Source organism: Typopeltis vanoorti, chromosome 7, assembly GCF_054136105.1.
Source record: "Typopeltis vanoorti isolate ZY-2024b chromosome 7, IOZ_Tvanoo_1.0, whole genome shotgun sequence".
NCBI classification, from domain to species: domain Eukaryota; kingdom Metazoa; phylum Arthropoda; class Arachnida; order Uropygi; family Thelyphonidae; genus Typopeltis; species Typopeltis vanoorti.
The window spans coordinates 45,725,540-45,745,988 of NC_143555.1; the positions used below are offsets into that span (position 1 = coordinate 45,725,540).

The 20,449-nt window shown below is 35.8% G+C and overlaps 1 protein-coding gene across 1 annotated transcript in view; it reads left to right on the top strand.

The window, feature by feature from the left end:
• PNPase (polyribonucleotide nucleotidyltransferase 1) overlaps positions 1-20,449 on the top strand; it is a 440,058-nt gene that overhangs the window by 118,783 nt on the left and 300,826 nt on the right. Inside the window, exon 5 of the mRNA XM_090395838.1 lies at positions 12,234-12,297. Coding sequence (XP_090251964.1) covers positions 12,234-12,297 — 64 coding nt within the window. The remainder of the gene's footprint in view (positions 1-12,233; positions 12,298-20,449) is intronic.

The window sequence follows — 20,449 nt, forward strand, 5'->3', positions numbered from 1 at the left end:
AAACATCATCAGAGAAAGAGAAAAGATCATTAACTAAAATTAAAACATAAATCACAAGATATGAGTCTCATAGCATATGCCATCTTCACTAAAAATTGTGTCTTAACAGCCAAAATGTTTTACTTGTTTTGTAGTAGTAATCTTGTCTCAGTCACAACTGAATTAACAGATCCACCATTAGAGTTCAAAGGAACAAAATGGACAGCTGCTCTGATTCAAAATTAAATGGCTTGTTGAGGATTCCAAAAAAAAAAAAAAATATATATATATATATATATATATATTATGAAGTTATTAGCTATTTTCTAGAACCTTGAAATTGTCGTGGAAACAGAGCAATTGAGATTTGCAGAATGTTGCAAAGTTTCAGTGAATAGACTATCAAATTTAAATCAACTGGAATGAAGAATTTTGGTTTGGATCCAAAAAAAACTCTGTGTCTAGTCAGTGGCATAGCAAGCAAGCCCAGACTGCTCAGATTTTAAAAATTTAGTATAGCCTGGTCAGTGCCTTTTTTCAGGACAGTATGGCATACATGCACCTTTATATTAACAGTCTCATTTTGACCTAAAGTACTTGGTATGCTAGGTAAATGTGTAATTTTTTACACATTTACCTAGCATACCAAGGAAAGAGTACTGGCAACCAATTTTTTTTTTATTTTTTACAAATTAAGCACTTGTCCTGATGTTCTTGACTTCTAATCTTAGCAGAATGGCCTGTCTGTCCAAAATAATGGTTGACACGAACAGGGCTTGATAGGGAGAGAGCTGGTAATTTGTCCTTGGTAGATGGTAGAAAGGAAGACAACTTCTGAGCTGGTTTGAAGGTAGTGTACAGATCATAGTTGCAAAGAATCCATGTGTTTGTTTAGATGTTCCTTTAAGATAGGGTATGGAAATGCTGTTTACATCACATTCTTTGACTGATGGAACTTGTTTCCATATCTATGTCTCCGCTGCATAGGATGGGCACATTTTCACAAATGTCATATGGCATGTTAGTTGCAACTATTTTGATAAAATTTTATTTGTAAATTAGCATTTCTGAATTGTCTTAATGTTATCAAAAATCTTTAATGCACTTTAAACTGCTTTCAAGTTATATATATATATATAATATTTGTATACTTTATTTTCTGTAGAAAATTTGCTTTCTTCACCTACTGTTGTAAACAGGTGTTACCATGTATTTTCAGCACCTGAAAATTTGAAAGAGAATGTTAGGACAAATGTTTTGTGTTATAATAAAATTGTTTTGCTTGCATGTATGCAGCATAGTCTGTGTGAGATGTGTTTTAACTTATGTAGGACTATTTTGATCTAGTTGTCTCTAATTGCACTACTTGTTGCTAAATATAATATGTAGACTGTAAAGTGTCTTTGCATTGTACTATACTTATCGATACAATAAAACCACTTTTTTTTTTTTTTTTTTTTTTTTTTTTTTTGCAGTATACGTCTATGAAAACTTACAAACTGTTTTGGACTGCTTACCAAGTAGAGACATACTGTACATCTTGGGGGACTTAAATGTAAAAGTGGGAAAGAGTATGAGAGTCAGGCTGGAGTGTGGCATGTTTGGTCTGGGTGAACGTAACACCCATGGTGAAAGACTGTTGGAATTTGCCCATGCTAACGGATTAGTTATTACCAATACCTGCTTCCAGAAATATCCGCGATGGACTTATACTTTGACATCTAACATTGATAGGTCAAGGCACCAGATTGATTACATCCTGGCTCTCCAGTGGTGGAAGACAAGCATCTCTGATGTGCATACTTGTCCTGGAGCACATTGTGGTACAGACCATCAGCTAGTAAGAGCCAAAGTAAGACTAAAACTCCGAAAACTTCCAGGTCAGGCACATCCCATTAGATTGGATGTTAGAGTAATTCCTAGTGGATTCACAGAAGAAACATCAACTCGGTTGGATAATTTTTTGGAGACCAATGAGGAGAATTCACCAGAAATGCTTTGGGAAGGAGTCAAGATGATAATACAAGATACTGCGAAGAAATATCTCGGCCCAGTAAGAAGACCAAGAGACCCATGGATATCAGATTCAACATGGGAACTAATCCAAAGAAGGCGGTTGGAAAAACAAAGAGACACAGGGACTGAAGACATAGGAGATTACATAGGGAAGTCAGAAGAGCCATCAAGCAGGACAAGGAAAAGTTCTATACTAACAAATGTGAAGAAATAGAGTTCCAGATGAGAAGGCACAATTATAAAAGGATCTTTTATTTTGTTTGTGACTTAAAGCACAAGTTTAAGCCTAAATTGAATGTGATCAAAGACAAGAGTGGATAATTACTAATAGAAGAGTTGAAAATCAAAAACAGATGGAAAGAATACTGTGAGGAACTGTACAGCAGAGTGTATAAAGAAAATGTGGAGCCATCCCATAAGGAAAATTTTGATTTGGAACCTCGTCCACTTAGGCATGAAGTTGAAAGAGCAGTTAAGCAACTTAACAGCAATAAGGTCCCAGGTGCAGATGAAATCCCAGCAGAGTTAATTAAGGCCACAGGGGATGGAGGAATAAGAGTGTTTCATAGATTGATTACAAGGATATAGGAGACAGGATCATGGCCTGGAGACTGAAAGAAGTCAGTTTTCATACCACTACATAAGAAAGGTGATATGAAGGCATGCAAGAATTATAGAACTATTAGTTTGATATCTCATGCAAGCAAAATTTTATTGAAGATCATGCTAAATAGGATTGAGGCCAAAGTTGAGGCAGAGATGTCCGAGGAACAAGCAGGTTTTAGGAAAGATAAGGGCACCAGAGATCAGATCCTTTGCCTTAGACAGATCATAGAAAAATATAAAGAATTCAGACTGGTAATGTGTTTCTTAAGCTACTCTAAAGCTTTTGACTATGTTGAGCATGTGAAACTGTAGGAAGTAATGAAAAGAATGGGTTTTCCTCAACTCACTATCAGGTTGATAGCCAACTTGTATAAGGAGCAAGAAGCCACTGTAAGAACAGATATTGGATTGACTGACTGGCTTCAAGTTGGAAAAGGAGTTAGGCAAGGATGTTTACTTTCTCCTCACTTGTTTAGTATATATGCGGAGGACATCATGTGTGAAGATTGGATGAGCTCAGGACAGGAATTAGAATAGGAGTTGGATATTGATCAGTAATCTGAGGTATGCTGATGATACAGTACTCCTTTGTAATGATAGGGAAGAACTAGGACTACTTTTTGACAAAGTTAACAAGATCTGATAATAACAGAGGACTTCAACTCAATCCTAGCAAGACAAAGATTATGGTTCTCAAAGGAAACACAAACAGAGAAGCTCTTGAGAAACAAGTGTACCTTAGTGGAGAAAGAATTGAGGAAGTCAACAAGTTTGAGTACCTGGGATCCATTATTAATGTGAAGAATTGCTGTTCAGAAGACGTCAGACAAAGGTTAGGAATGGCTAAAACAACAGTCAGAGACCTGTCTAAAATCTGGAAGGATGGATCTGTCTCCATGGGAACAAAGAATTTTGAATGCAGTTGTTTTTTCAACAGCGACTTGTGAATGTGAGACTTGGAACCTAAAGAAGTCAGATAAGAAATGGATATCTGCGTTTGAGATGTGGTGTTATAGAAGCTGTTGAGGATATCGATACTGAATGGCGTACAAATGAATGGGTGTAAGAAAAGATCAGTAGAACTTTAAGGCATCCTTAAGGATGTTGACAGGAGAAAGTTAAAATATTTTGGACACATGGAAAGAATGGAAGGGGGACTTCTCAGAACAGTAATAGAAGGTTTAGTTCCTGGAAAAAAGAGGCAGTGGTAGACCATCAATGGATGGTGTGTGTGTGTGTGTGGAGTGACTGATCTTCAGAGAATTGAGGCCGCCAGAAAAGCAAACAACAGGACTACATGGTGAGGCCTGGTGTGGTACATCACTAAACATCGGAGTGACCATACGGCATCTGTTGATGCCCAGTGAACATAGTAGTATACGTCTATTGAAGATGATGTTTTTACATTATAGTAACTATACCTATTCTTTCTGAAAACTGGAATTTTCATTCCAGTTTTCAGAAAGAATAGGTGTAGTGAATAAAACTTCATCCATTCCTGAATAAAACTGAATCCTTCTATCTATCAAAAGAAGTGCACTGCATCCATTGATCTCCAACAAAATACCGTCAAATGTGAGATGTTTTTGATGTCTGAAAATAGTGTGGGTTCGAAAGCCGATTTTCTTGAGTTTACGAAAAACTCGATTTCCCAGGAGAAAAAACCTTTGCCCAACCAGAGATCGAGTAATCTGAGAACCAATCGAGAAAAGGCTTAGAAAATGTTCCTCTAGTCGGTGACTAGATTCAAATGCTTTTTGTCATGTGGTCAAGTGCCATAGAGTGCAAACAACACTTCTACTGAGCTACACAGGTTACATGTAATGAAGGTAGGATTTACAAAAGGATGAATAATTGCAATGAGGAACAGATATTATGTATTACTATGCAAAAATTTTATACTGATAATCAGTCATCATCATCCTCATACGTATCAAGGATTTAGGCCTAGTATGGCCTGTTCCGGCCTTAGAAGTCATCGTTGAATCGTTTAAGTGGACGTCCTGGTTTTCTTTTTCCTAATGGCTTGTACTTTAAGGCTTGTTTTGGTAATCTTTCTGTTTTCGTTCTTTGAACGTGTTCCATCCATTTACGTTTATATTTTTTAATTTTTTCAATTACTGGTTCTTGGTTTAATTCTTTCATAATATCTTCGTTTCTTTTGTGATCAAATAGGGTATACTTTGCAGTTTTTCTCATAAACTTCATTTCTGCTGTTGTTAATCTTTGTCTTTTTGTTTTATTGTCCAGATTTCGCTTCCATACATTAAGACCGGTAGGGCTAATGTATTGTATACTTTTAGCCTGGTTTGTTTTTGAACTAGGTTTGATTTAAATATAGAGTTAATTACTCCTGTTATTTTTAAATATTTTGCAATTTTTATGTTTATATCTTTTTCATTTTCATAAGTGATCATACATCCTAGGTAGTTAAATGAATTCACCTGTTCTAAGATCTTGTTATCTAATACTGTTTTAGTTCTTGCTGGATCTTGTCCTTTAAAGGCCATAGTTTTTGATTTTTCCGTTGATATTATCATACCATAATCTTTGGATATCTCATTTAGATTTAAAATAGCTTTCTGTAAGTTATCTTCAGAATTTGTAATTATTATTTGGTCGTCTGCAAAGAGGAGAGTGTTTAAATTAACTGTAGGTGAAAGTTTAATTCCTTGATGTAAATTTTTACTCCATTTTATTATTATTTCATTTAAGTAGATATTAAAAAGAGTTGCTGAGAGGGGACATCCCTGTCGGACCCCTTGGTTTATCTCTCTCGTATATGATAGCTTGTGATTTAATCTTATTTGTATTTGATTATTTTCATATATACTTGTGACAGCTTTTAGGATATTATTTGGTATTTGTTTCTTTTAATATGTTAAATAATATGTTTCTTTTAACTTTATCAAATGCTTTTTCAAAGTCAATAAATGCAATATGTGTTTCTAAATTATATTCTCTTCTTTTTTCTATTATTAATTTTAGGCAAAAGGCTGGGTCTATACATGATCGTCCTTTTCTAAATCCATTTTGTACCTCTAGAATAAAGTTTTCAGAATATTTCATTAGTTTGTTATTTAAGATTCTGCTGTATATTTTGTAACATGAATTTAGTATACTGATACCTCTATAGTTTTTAGGGTCATCTCTATTACCTTTCTTAAAGATAGGAATCACAATTGCTTTTTTCCATTCTATTGGGGGGATACCAGTTGAGTAAATTTTATTTAAAAATACAAGAGTCTTTCTTTGAATCTTGTTCCTGTGTATTTATATAGTTCTGAACCTAGCTTATCTTCTCCAGGTGATTTTCCGTTTCTTGTTTCTTTCAGGCTGATTTCTAATTCTTCTTCAGTTATTTCCTTTTCATTTTCGTTAATTGTTTGCCAGTTGTCTTTTTTAAAATATTAGTCTGTCCATAATTCTGTGTAGTAATTTAGAAATTCTTCTAATTTCAATTCGGTGTTTAATTTTATGTTTTCTTTTATCTGCATTTAAGTGTTTCAAAATCTTATATACATTGGGTCTTATTTTATATCTTATTTTATGTTCTAAATTAGAAACAAATTTATTCCATAATTCTCTATGTCTTTTTCTGACTTCTCTTTTAGCTATGGCTCTTATTCTTTTATATTCTATTTCATCTTCTAATCTTTTACTGCTTAACCATTTGTGATAGGCTTCTTTTTTCTTTTTGATTATTTCTTTGATTGTATCATCCCAGATCTTCAGTTTTTTCCCTTTTATTGAATTTTTTGTTCTTTCCTAAGCTTTCATTTGCTGCTGCATTTAGTATCGTTTTTATATTAAGCCATTCTATTTCTATTTCTTCATTTTGTTTTATTTTATCTAGATACTGGTTAATTCTTTGTTCGTATAGCCATTGTACATTTGTGTCATTCAGTAGTCTAGTTTTATAAACAAATGTTTCAATTTTTCTTTCTGTTCTTGTTACTTGTAGCCATTTAGGTGGTAATCTTAATTTTATTTTAACAAGGAAGTGGTCACTGCTTATTTCATATCCTCTGTGAACTCTAACATCTAGTGAAAATTTTGATGTCTTTTCATTTAATATGAAGTAATCTAATATTGATTTCCATCCTCTTGCTGCCCAAGTATATTTATGTATGTCTTTATGTTTATAGAAGGAATTCATTATTGTTAGGTTATTATAAACTACAAAGTCGATCAATTTTTTACCATTTCTGTTTATAGTGTGTTCTCCATGTATTCCTATATTACTATTAATTTTCGTGTTTCCAATTCTTGCATTTAAGTCTCCTGCTAAAATTATGTAATCATTTTTATTTATTTTATTATATATGTTTTGTAGCTGATTATAAAAATCAATATTATCCTGTTCTCTTCCTTCTTCTGAGGCATATAAACCAGTTATTGTTAAATAGCCTCTATCTATTTTTATTCTAGCTTCTGTTATTCTTTCATTCCATAATTTATAATGTTTTAACTGTTTTGAAAGGGAGTTATGAATCCAAATCATGACTCCTGCTTGTGCTCTTTGGTCTCTGTCGACTCCACTGTATATCACATTAAAATTTTCAGTTCTCTTAGTTCCTTTTAATTTCTTTTTTGTTTCAGTGATTACTGCTATTTTAAAATTTCTTTCATTTAATAACTGGTCTAATTCTATTTCTTTATATGCTATTCCTTTTACATTCCAGTTTGCTATGTGTATTATATTTTGTCGTTTCCATTTTCGTTTTCCCTTTTCCATTCCAGGATCGTTTCCCATAGATTCAATCTGATTATCTTTTTCTGTCAGCTTACAAGTATGGTTATGTTCTCCATGTCAGGGAACTAGCCTGACGATGGAATAGTTCAGTGGTAGGGCTGCTATCTTAAGGCTTCTGAACTCGCCTTCTTCCGAATTTAAACCCATGGGAGGAATAAGGTATATTGAAGGGGAAAGGGTAGATTATAGAAGAAATATAGTAAGGTTTATAGAGAGGACATAGTTGTAAGGCCAGAAATGAAAAGACCCCATGGCCCTCGAGCTAATAGCACAAGGGTCATAAAGTAAGAAGATTTGGCTGATAAGGCCTTATAGGAAAGATTAAAGTAAGTGGGTCTTCCTCAAAGTAGAAGAAGGAGAGGATAGATCCAGCTAAGGGGCCATGGGAGTGCCGCTTCCCTTACAATCAAGATGATTGCCCCTTATGGCCCTGTTGGTCCACGAGTCCTTATTCAGTATATTCGGACCACCCCACCATATATATATATACACACACACACACACACACACACACACACACGCACGCGCATGTACACACACACATGGTGGGCTCCCCTATCTGCCACCCAGGGGACGCGCTCTCTATGGGTTCCCCTGAGAGACTGATAATCAGTGAATAAAAGAAATCACTTAAAAAATAAAGCAAAATATAAATAAAACAGAAATAAATACATAACAAGCAAAAAATTCAACAAGATTTGCTACTCCATCAACCCACACTTGTTCCAGCTACACTTAGAAGAATCACCTAATCAAACATTATTAGTTCATTGGATAATCTCCTCCCTATAATTATGTACTGAGCTACCATTGTATACAGCCCATTTATTATTGGTTAATTATTTATATTTCACAAAAATCTCTTTCTTTCTCCTCATTTCTACGATTTCATGATGACATTCTTCTTTTAGGAAACTGCAAAAAAAACTTCAAGCGATCAATAAATTATATGCAGAAAATTAAAAATAAAGAATATAAACAAAAACAATTTATAATAATTACATCACCAAAAAGCCAGTACAAGTGGAACACCAGGAAATTGATAGAGTAATCTGTTTGGTTGGAAGCCTTTGGAAAACACCTTGAAGCACTTAAAGGAAACATTGTAATCTATCTTAAGAGAAAAATATTCAACAGTTGTATGTTTCCAGTCATGACATATGAAAGTGAAACATGGATATTGACTGAAAAATTGACCAATAAGTTGAGGATTACCCAGAGAAAGGAATGATTATTACTCAGTACTACCATTCTAGATAGAAAGCACAATATTTGGGTTAAAGCTCAGACAAGGGTAAGAGACATTATAAAGCTATTAAAATATCCAAATGGCAAGTCATGTTGCAAGTAACACTCAAAAATAGGCAATTTTTGATGGTATCCCACAGATGAAAAGAGAGCTACAGGAAGACAAAGAGAAGGTGGGAAAATGAGATTAAAGAGATGGCTGGAACTCAGTGGCAATGAAAGCTCAGGGACTGAATTGAGGACTTTGTTCAGCAATGGGCAGAAAATGGCTATTGAAGAAGAATATATTCTGAGAGCTTTTGTAGTTCATTTGGTATAGATGAGCCTTTTTGTTGGAAAGACCTGGGTTTGAATCCCTTCTTAGATGAGAGCAACTTTTAGTCAGTCTCATATGCAGGTGGAGGAATTTTTTCTCTTAGTAACTCGGGTTTTTCATCCCTCGAAACAGCTAAACCAGTCCCATGTATATCTACAGAGATAGGATGCTTCTGCAACATGGAAGAGATTAGAGCCTTGCCATCTTGGTTACACTCAAACAACTTACCATGATATGTGGTGCATCTGCTGATTTGCAATTTGTAGCAGCATGAGATATTTTCTCTCTCCCCTGCTAAAAGATCATGGTCACAGTGAGAGTTTTTCTCTCTCCCTGCTTAAACGTGTTAATAGCAATCACTGTTAAGTGGTCTGCATGGTTAGCCGAGTGGCTATGTGCTTCGCAACCATATGCCTGGGAAAGGAGTGTCCTGGGTTCGTTTCCCGTTGTCGACGTGAGGAGCTTAAGGATCTTTCTCAGACATAGTAGCCAAGTTAGCCAGTCTTGGGCATGGACTGCAAGGTTTTTCTCCCCAGTTTATCTGGGATTTTTCTTCCTGCAAGCAGCCAAACCAGGTCCCGTGAACTCATGCAACTACAGACATAGGACACACTGGGAGGTATAGGTCTAGCCACCTTATCCTCAAGACAGGTATGGCTTAGAAGGGCTAAAGATAGCTCAGGCCGCTATGCATAATACCTGAAGGGAAGAAGACTATTAAGTGACAGCCTAAAGGGGGGGGGGGTACTACTGCTGTACGACTGCTGCTGTTGTTGAGTTCATGATGGTCTGTATTCTAACAACTGACATTCAAACCACCTATGGTGGACTTATTACAAATCAGCCTGCTGTTCTGTGTTCTCATGTTAGGTTTGTTTGTTTATAGGATGAAAAACTGGAGTTATCTGGGAGAGAAAAACCTGCTGGCTTATGTGAAACCAAGTAATTCACTTTCAGTTGAAAGAGCCCTTTTATTCTGAGATGAAATACCTAATGTCAATAGCAAGATTATAAACTCAGGTCTTTTCCAATCAAAGAGTGTCTAGGGTGTCATCTATGTGATTGTACCACATAGGCAGTAAACTTGGTATTTTACATGCCAGCCTGGTTGGCTGACATATAAAATGGCTGAGTGGTTAGCATATCTGCTCTCCAGCCAAAATGCTGTGGGTTCAAATCCCGCTGTGGGCATGGATGTTTGTGATTTTCTGTGAAAATACTAATGGGTGGTGGGTGGTAGATTCTGTTGGTGTATTGCAGTTCATTGTATTTGGTGGATTGAGTGGTGTAGATGGAGAGTTGTAGAGTATGTGCCCTCCCTCGATGAGTCTTTGGACTCCCTGGAGGTGAGTTGTTACACTATTACTACTACTAATAATTTATGCTTTTTCCAGTTTATAAATATTTTTGGCTTATTAATGGCTTATTAATCTTATTAACCTCATGGATTTCTAGATTTTGTATATTTGCTTTATTTTATTACACTTTGTATATGTTTTTTTTTTTTTTTTTGAATGTGCTTGTTCAGAAATTTCAAATGTAATTTTGCTAGTTGCTTTGTATACATATACCAATTTGAAAACACATTTTTTTCTTTTACTTGGTTTTATCACTTTTACCCATCCATTTAAGCATCTAGCTGAGTTGATCTGATTTATTGGAAGTTGCAAAAGCTCAAAAAATGCCCTGTTTGCTGTGCAAAAGTTCATTTATCATGACTCTTCTAAGAGAGATGTGCTGTAGGTTGTGCCCATCCTTTCCAAATAAATAAAGAAAGAAATTGAGGTGAGTAAGAGAAAAACCACCAGCCTGTGTTCATATACTGAACCATCATGAATCATTTTGTGGGTATAGAAAACACTATGATCAGCTTGAAGATAGACTAACAGAAGCTAATTCCATAGCTTAATAACTTAGAAGTGGTTATCTTGGAAGTCTTAAGGCAGAGACTTTCATAGAATAACAGAAGAAAAGAAAAGTTCGACCATTCCTAGAAGTTAAATAGCAGTGTTCTTAAGAGAGAGAGAGTACAGCTATTCTCTGTGTATAGAAAACATTGGATGACAAAGAATGTTTTGTCATAAATGATAGTGGAATTTACTTAGAAATATTAGATAATGGCCGAGTGGTTAGCGTATCCGCTCTCCAGCCAAAAGGCTATAATAAATTTAGTTTAATCCTTTATCCAAGTGTGTGCAAACAAAGTTTGCACCTGAAAGTATCTTCAGGACTGGAGTAAAGTGGTACAACACCGGGCGACTCCTTGCAAAGGTGGAGCAAGCCACCAACAATCCTATCTCGGTATCTCTCATAATGCAAAACACATCTCCTTGTGGTTGCAGATATGTATAATGTTATGCATTAAGGGAGGGCCACTACCCAGACTAGTTTTGACCTTTATTGAGGTCTCTTCAGTGGGAGCCAGGCCCAAGTGGAGATACCAAGGCAGAAGCATAAGTGAAAAAATAAACTTTCAACATCTTTCTCTAAATCCAGAGTAATTTAATAAAAAGGTAGCACACTGTTTGGCAGCTCCTATAGGAGGAGATGACCTTGCTAATGCTTCTGCCTTGGTATCTCCACTTGGGCCTGGCTCCCACTGAAGAGACCTCAATAAAGGTTGAAACTAGTCTGGGTAGTGGCCCCTCCCTTAATGCATAACATTATACATATCCGCAAGGAGATGTGTTTTGCATTATGAGAAATACTGAGATAGGAGTGTTTGTAGCTTGCTCCAACTTTGCAAGGAGTCGCCCGGTGTTGTACCACTTTACCCCAGTCCTAAAGATACTTTCAGGCGCAAACTTTGTTTGCACACACTTGGATAAAGGATTAAACTAAATTTATTATAGTCTGACCAAGTGAAAAATAAACTTTCAACAGCCAAAAGGCTGCGAGTTCAAATCCCACCGTGGGCATGGATGTTTGTGATTGTCTGTGAAAGTACTAGTGGTGGTAATCAGCGGTAGATGGCATTGGTGTCAGATGATGAAGGTTGATGGAGAGTGAGATGAAGAGTTGTAGAGTAGATGCCCTCCCTCGATGAGTCTTTGGACTCCCTGGAGGTGTGATGTAATAATAATATGACAACAGGTTTAATTCACCACTTTGTCAGGCAATGCAGCCCATGGTCCAAACACCTTCAATACAAAAAAGCCACTTCACATAGGAAATCCAGATATCGATGATAATACTAATAAAGTTTTTTTTTTGAGATATTTAAATAAAAATTTATCAAGTTTAAAGATTTGTTTTAAAAAAAAAAATCTTTAACTAAAAATTATTGTAATTTTTATGTAATTTTTATTTCAGTTAATATGTACTCCTGTGGCATATGATGGCTTGTATGATCCTGATATTATCAGTATAAATGCCGGTGAGCAATCATTTTAATTGTATTTGCAGTATATTTAAAAATTATTTATCTAGTGACCGAATATTCTATTTTCATGTAGCATGAAAACACATACATGTGCACTTGTATTTATAATTTGACAGGTAGAATTTTTTTATTAAGATTTAGAACCAATAAATTTAATAACAAGCATATTTATGTATAGGATGCTCTACTTAGATAACCTTTTTGGTTGAAATCATGTAACTTGATGATTAAGACAAATTATCAAATGCTTACTAATATAAATCAAAAATATAAAGTAGAAATTGGACATATTGTATTTTGTTAGCAGTAAAAACATATCTCAGGACTATGTCAAAGATCGCGTGGAGGCAGATTTACAAAATAAAGAAACTAACATATTGAAAACTCATAAAGATACATAAAAAATGAATATAAAAAAACTAATAACATGTGCATTAAAATCTGAAGAATAAAATGTAATAGTTAAAACCACAAAAGAATTAAAAAGATTGGAAAACTTCTTATGGAATAAACAACAGAATGAGAAACATACATACATACATACATCTTCAAGGCACACCTTTCCTAATTGGGTTGTGGGGGCAACAGCTGCAAGAGGAATTTCCAATGGTCACAATCCTCTGCCACCAAGCTAGGTGTTCTGGTGGGATTCCCAAACATGTCCACCCAAGGTTTTGGATATAATCTATCCAGCAAGTCCTTGGCCTCCCACCCTCTGGCTTGGCAAAGAGGACCTGCTGAGGGAGCCTCTCTTGTGGCATTCTGACCAGGTGCCCGTACCGACGTAACTGCGATCCCTCAACACGGAGAAGCAGCAGTTGAGTATTGAGGGTTTCCCGAATTGCAGAGCTTCTGACTGTCGAGTTTTGTCAGCCCTACAACCCCTCGAAGGAACCTCATTTCAGCCGATTCGTGTATGCATTCTTTCAGGCATTACCCAACTCTTATGACCATAGGTGAGGATGGGGACATGCACTATATTGAAGACAGCGAGCTTTGCCTTCTGGCTTAACTCCCGTTTCAGTACTACCAAACAGCCAAGCTCCTGCAATATTGAGCTTGCTAAGCCAATTCTAGTATCTAGCTCTACGTCACACTTTCCATCATTCATGAATATGGGCCCAAGGTATTTAAACTTCTCAACCTGCCTCATTGGGACTCCACTTACATGTAGAGCACTGGAATGGTTGTCTTGAGACCACAAATGTTTCAGTTTTGACCACACTGATCTTCATTCCGGCATCTGCACAAACAACTACAAACCTATCCAGGGTCTGCTGGAGGTCATCTGTGGAAGAGCTAAGCAGAACTAGGTCATCTGCAAAAAGCAGACATCCAATGCTACATCTTCCAATTCTGATACACTCACTGCCTCAGCTGTGCCTATCAATCCAGTCCATAAATATTATGAAAAGGAGGGGGTGACAGAATACACCCTTGGCAGAGGCCAACGGGGACTGTGAAAAGTCCAGCCTTTGTGCTTTTGTGGACTTGGAGAAGGCATATGACACAAAACTCTGGGTATTCATACAGGGACTTGATGGCAGCTAATAGTTGGCCATCCACTCCATACTTCTGTACTACTTGCCAAAGCTTATCCTGAGGAACCCAGTCATATGCCTTCTCCAAGTCCACAAAACATGTGTAGACATTCTTGGCATATTCCCAAAATTTCTCAATGACTTGCCTTAAAATAAAGATTTGGTCAGTTGTGCTTCTACCAAGATGAAAGCCACATTGTTCTTCCTGGAACTTCGACTCAACTATGCTCCTGCACCGTCTTTCTAAGCATCTGGCATACATTTTCCCAGGCAGGCTGAGCAGAGAGATGTCACGATAGTTACTGCAATCCTTCTGGTCTCCCTTCTTGAAGACTGGTATTATTATGCCTGTCTGCCATTGCTTTGGTGCTTGCCCAGATATCCAAGCAGCCTGACACACTCAAGTCAGCTAGAGAACACCGTCTCGATTTAAGGCTTTTAACATTTCAGGCCGAATTTCATCATTGCCAGCAGCCTTGCCCGATTTTAGCGATTTTATTGCTAAATGGACCTCTTCTGCTTTGAGACTAGTCATTGCCCCGATCTCTACCTCTTGGATGTCCACAAATGCTGGGCCACCCGTGTTTAGAAGGCTCTCATAGAATTCCCTCCATCTGTGGAGGATATCCTTCTCGTTTGTTAAAAGTGCACCATCAGAGGCCTTAATTGCCCTTGCTGCGCACGATTTCTTCCCTCGAAGGCAGTGGATGGTCTGCCAGAATACTTTGTTTGCATTTGCATAGGATGAGTCTAATATTTCTCCAAAGGATTCCTAAGCCTTCTGCTTTGCTGTCTTTACTGCCTCAGCAGCAGCTTTTCGTGCCTCAGCATACCGCAAACGCATCTCAGGTGATATACTTTGAATAACAAAGTGACCAGTGGTTCAATTTTAGTCTATTTCATTTAGTAAGCTCCTCCACCTCTCTCACTTTTGAGAATGAGAAAATGAAAATAAATTCATAAATGATAAAATTATAGGATGCGAGTTGTTTCAAACATGGTGTCATCTTTCCTTATGAGAACACTTTTCATAGTTGTTTCTGAACATGGCACCATGCTTGAAACAACTCACATCCATCCTATAATTTTTATCATTTATGAATTTATTTTCATTTTCTCATTCTCAAAAGTGAGAGAGGTGATGGAGCTTACTAAATGAAATAGACTAAAATTGAACTACTGGTCACTTTGTTATTGGTTGAAACTTGAGTGTAATTGTAATATTGCATAGCTGCCAGTTTTCTGAATGTATGTACAGGCAATGGATGGATAGTTATTACTTTATTTTTGATTCTTATAGCTATGGTTTTAGAAATATGTAATTTTATTTCATGGTTTTGTAGATTAAACCTATGATCATTGCTTTATCAGTCTGTGGTATGTGTTTTTGCTCCAATTCATGAATTGCAATTTCAGCTTTTCTGATTACAGGATTTATGTTTTGAGTTTTCTGTCAGTATTACTTACAATTAAGGATATTGGGGATATTGCCGTCTTAGAAATGTTCTTATAAGTATGATCATAGTGATCTAATGGTTAAACTTATGTAAATGAAATTTTGCATTTGGGTTGACATGGAAAAGTGTATACAGTATTATCTATGTTATGATATTGAAATATTTCCTGATTAATATGAATCTTGGGTTTTAAAAGAGTGACTCATTTTTGCTTTCTAGTAAAGACTATATGTTTATAAATGTAAGTTTGTAATCTATATGTTTATAAATACATTTGAATGCTTTGTATATATATTATATTTTTTGCAAAGGGAAAATTTCTTTTGTTTGGGGAGTAATTGTACAGATCCTGGCTATGGTGTTCGTTTGATTAATAAATTGCAGTGGGTATTCATGGTTTATGAAAATTTGTGTCAGTTGTTTAATTTCTCTGTTCAGATTTCTTCTCAGTGGAAAATTTGTATGTATTTTGAGTGAAAGCGTAACTAATTTTTTAATAGAGTATGGATATATGGAACCCAGACATGGAACATCATTACTGATCAAGCATTTAATATCATCAATAGCTTTGAGACAACATGCCTTCGAACAGTATTAGGATATACATGACAAAATCACATTCCTAATACTGTCATGCTTGAAGAAAGCCAGCAAAGATTCCTAATAGAAATGAGATGGTTGGGACACCAACTTAGACATCCACCTTCATCTATGTTCAGTGCTCTTGCACTCTACAGGCCCTTGGTCTTTCTCTGTGTCCAGTGCTCTTGGACACAGAGAAAGACTAAGAAAATAGTTTAGGCAAAACAGATGCAAACTTCTTTTTGAAGATGAGGTTCATGAACCATTTGACATTTACCTTTTGGCACAAAGGAGCAACTTGGCTCACTTTCATCTAGTAGACTTTATCTCTGAGTTTTTTCTATGAACATTTCTGTATATAGTTCTCTATTCATAGATGGATAATAAAATTTAGTAAATTATATATTTAGTTTAATCCTTTATCCAAGTGAAAGCAAACGAAGTTTGCTCCTGAAGTATCTTCAGGACTGGGGCAACTCTTGGCAAAGGTGGACTGAGTTCTCATCACTTTCCTTAGTATCCCACAATGCAAAGCACATCTCCTTGCAGACATGTATAATGCTATGCATTATGGGAAGGGTCACTACCCAGACCTCAATAAATGTTTCAAAATTTATTGAGGTCTCTTCAGAGACCTCAATAAATTCCCCCCCCCCCCTCAAGAAAAAGGAAAAAGCACTACAAAATTTTCCAAAAATCTTTTCTCAATCAAAATTATTATTTTTTTATTTATATTGTGTCGTGTCTTCTATTTCTATACTACTTATGAATTAGCGGTCACATAAGGTGAGAATATCCTATAGTTCTCGGGAATCGCGGCCACTGTTGAACGCGAGGCGAACGAAGTATTGCTCTGTCAGACCAAGCGCTACTTCGTTTGCTCGAGCCAGGCCAAAGGAGATCATGGGTATCATGTATTGGCAATCACTGCAGATGCTCAGTCGTAGGTTGTATGCAATGCATAGTGTTTATTCTCAAATCGTATACTTAACTTGCTCCCCCCCCTCCCCAAGATTAAATCTTGAGTGCCCCACTAATGGATAGAAGAATGTGAGGATGCGTATTTTATCCATAATAGACGGTTAGGTGGTTAAACTAAATATATAATTTATAGTCTAACCGAGTGAAAAAACCTTCCAACATCTTTCTCTGATCCAGAGTAATTTAATAAGGTGTGACATTTTGGCAACTGGCATATGGAAATATTACTTCTGCATTGCTTCAACCTTGGTATCACCTCTGGGTCTGGCTCCCACTGAAGAGACCTCAATAAAGGTTGAAACCGGTCTGGGTAGTGACGCTTCCCACAATGCATGGCATTATACATGTCTGCAAGGAGATGTGCTCTGCATTGTGGGATACTAAGGAAACTGATGAGAACTCAGTCCACCTTTGCCACAAGTTGCCCCAGTCCTGAAGATACTTCAGGTGCAAACTTTGTTTGGTTACACTTGGATAAAGGATTAAACTAAATAGATAATTTATAGTCTAACCAAGTGAAAAAAATTTCCAACATCTTTCTGTAAGAGTTAGTGTTAGTAACTAGTATGTGTAGATATTTTTTATTTCAGTATGATTACTCAGTCTAATTTAGAGTAAAATTAAGGAAGTTTATTGAATTATTTTGCCCTGTGATAAAGGCCAATCAATTGTTGAAATTGTTAACTGAGGTTGGTAATTAAGATACATCCTGGCCAAAAACCTAAGGAAGAACACTATTTCTGAAGACTGCAAATTCAGATGAATCACAGCCTGTGGCAATTTGTATAACTGATGATTTCGAGTAGGAAGCGGGTATACATTCAAAATTTTAAAGCGTACACAAAGGGGTCATGTGATAGTACTCAACAGGATAAAAAGACATAAGTGAATTGTGTTTGGAGGAAGCTCTTTTCATGAAGCAATAAAGTTGCGAACTTGGCTGCACTAAGTGAATTGGGTTTGGAGGAAGCTCCTTTCATGAAGGAATAAAGTTGCAAACTTGGATTTCATATTATGTTTTAAGAACATCTAGATGATTTCACTTGGGGAAGACTTATTAGAAAACTTGAAGAATGCTGCAGAATTATGGATATTAACAGAGAGTTTGGAATCTCACATAGCTTTGTATCCAAGCTCTGGGCAGCATTTCAAATCAATGGAACGTATTCCAGATGTTTGCTTAGTGGTTGCCCTCATTTTACCACAAAACACAAAGATTTTTTGTTATAACAGCAAAATGTAATCAATGCACCATGGCAGGTCAGCTCTATTCAAGCATGGGTATATCAACGAACTGTGGCAAGATGTGTGCTACAAGTAGACCTATGTGCCCAATGGCCTGCAGACTTAGGGCATATACACCTGTGGATTTATTATCCACAGCTCGTTGTAGAGCGCATTTTCAGTGGTGTTATATCCATAAAAATTGGACAAGACACTTTATAATGTACTCTTTACAGTTAAGAGTTATTTCAGTCTTTCCTCTAATTCTAGATGACACTTGATCTGGCATGAAAGTGGTACCACTTACCATCTTGAGAATGTTCTTGAAAGGGATAGATAGGGAGGTGCCCAGGTTATAGTGTAGGGAGGTAGTATGCTTAATGAATGCACTGAGCTACAAGTGCTGGAAAAAGGGACTATGACTGGTGAACAATATTGCAATGAAGTTCTTCAATGTCATGTTTGATTGTTCCATGGTGCTGTAGGCAAAGAATTCATTTTTATGGATGACCATATAGAATATATAAATGAAAACATGACATTGAAGAACTTCGTTGCAATATTGTTCACCAGTCATAGTCCCTATAATTTCAGAATGAAATATATGGAAGTATTATTTATTAAATGTACTGCCATATATTTCAGTCTGAAATTAACAGACTATCATCAGTGGCAATATATTTAATAAATAATACTTTTACTTTGTGTTTTCATTTATATATTGTATAGAACTATGGCACAAGTTTCTCTTGAAACTAGAATGGACGACAGTGCCACACCACATTGTACACGAGTGGTGGAGATACTTCTGAAGACCCAGGATATTAATCAAATTGAGTGGCCAGCATGCTCCGCAGTTCTCAACCCCACAGAATGCATTTGGGATGCAATAGAGAGACACATTGCTGCTCGAAATTCCCCTCCAGAAAACAAACAAATCCTTATCCTTGCTCTGAAGGAGTAGTGGTTCAGTTTGCTCAGGAACTTCTGAATGCATGGTATTTCATTGTGAAAGCTGTATGGCAGTTCTGGGTGAGCCATATTCCATACTGAAATGTCCCTCCACATGGTTTTCTGTAAGCACTTTACATTAATTTCTTAACTACGTCCTTTAGAACTTTTGCCAAAAACATATTGCAATTTAATTTAATTTGTATGAAATTTATAACACATATTTTGTGTAATATAATTTATTGATATGCTGGTAATAAATTATGTCCACATTTGGTTGCAGTCGTGAAAATGTTTTCATATACAGCTAAAAATGGTAAAAATGTAGTTTGTCCTTATCTTTGAGCGCCAGGGTATTTATCTTTCACTTGTATATTCCATAATTTTTCCAATCTTTTTATTCTATTTACTTTTTATTGCTGCAGATTTTAATGCACACTTAACTGATTTTTTTATACTGGTCAGTTACTTGTACATTTCTTTTGAGTTTTACATTTGCTTATTCCTTTATTTTATTATTACTTTATTTTATTACAGAAGAGCAAAGAATAAATTACATATTATTTTCAGCATAGTCCTATGGTATTTTTTTTTACCTAACAAAATATTATTATGTCCATTTTCTGCTTTTTAATTTTGATTTATATTAGTACACAATTGTTAATTTCTATGCCTTAATCACATATTACAACATTTCAACCAGTGATGTTCTCTAATTAGGGGGCTCCTATACATAATAAACTTGCTATTGAAGTTATTAGTAATATAAAATAAGGAGCTTCATGACTGAAATTTAAGAATTATGTCACATTTCCTTTTTAACTTTAACATTTTTGTGATACTGATTCTTTCTTCATAGTTTGAAAAACCTGGGTGTGAATTCAGAGTTGTGGACCTGATGGAATTTTTTCGGAAACTTTTATTCGTAAAAGAATAGGAATAAAGAATATTCCTATTTTTTTCCTATTTCCTATTTGTACCAACCATGTGCATTTAGTTCAGATTTAGTATGACTGGTACATCATATGTAGATCTAAATACAGGTTGAAATATAATTAGCTACATTTTTTCAAACTTTAAACATACCAACCAGATATATAATTTCTTATTCAGTTAATTATACTGTATATGCTAGATGCAGAAATCTTTTCCTTCCTGCATAGCTTTGGTTTCTCTGCAGATCACACATAATAATTTGTCACGTGCTGTAAGATGTGCAAACTAAAAGCAAACTAAACGATTACATCCCACCCCATGGTCAAATATGGTTGATACAATTTGTTCAGTGTCCAGCCTGAACATGTTTAATATTAACTACCAGAGTAAATTTATATCATAATTTTGTATTATAGCTTAAGCCAATGAGAATACAATTTGGTGATTTAAATCCCAAATTGCTAGCCCATCCTC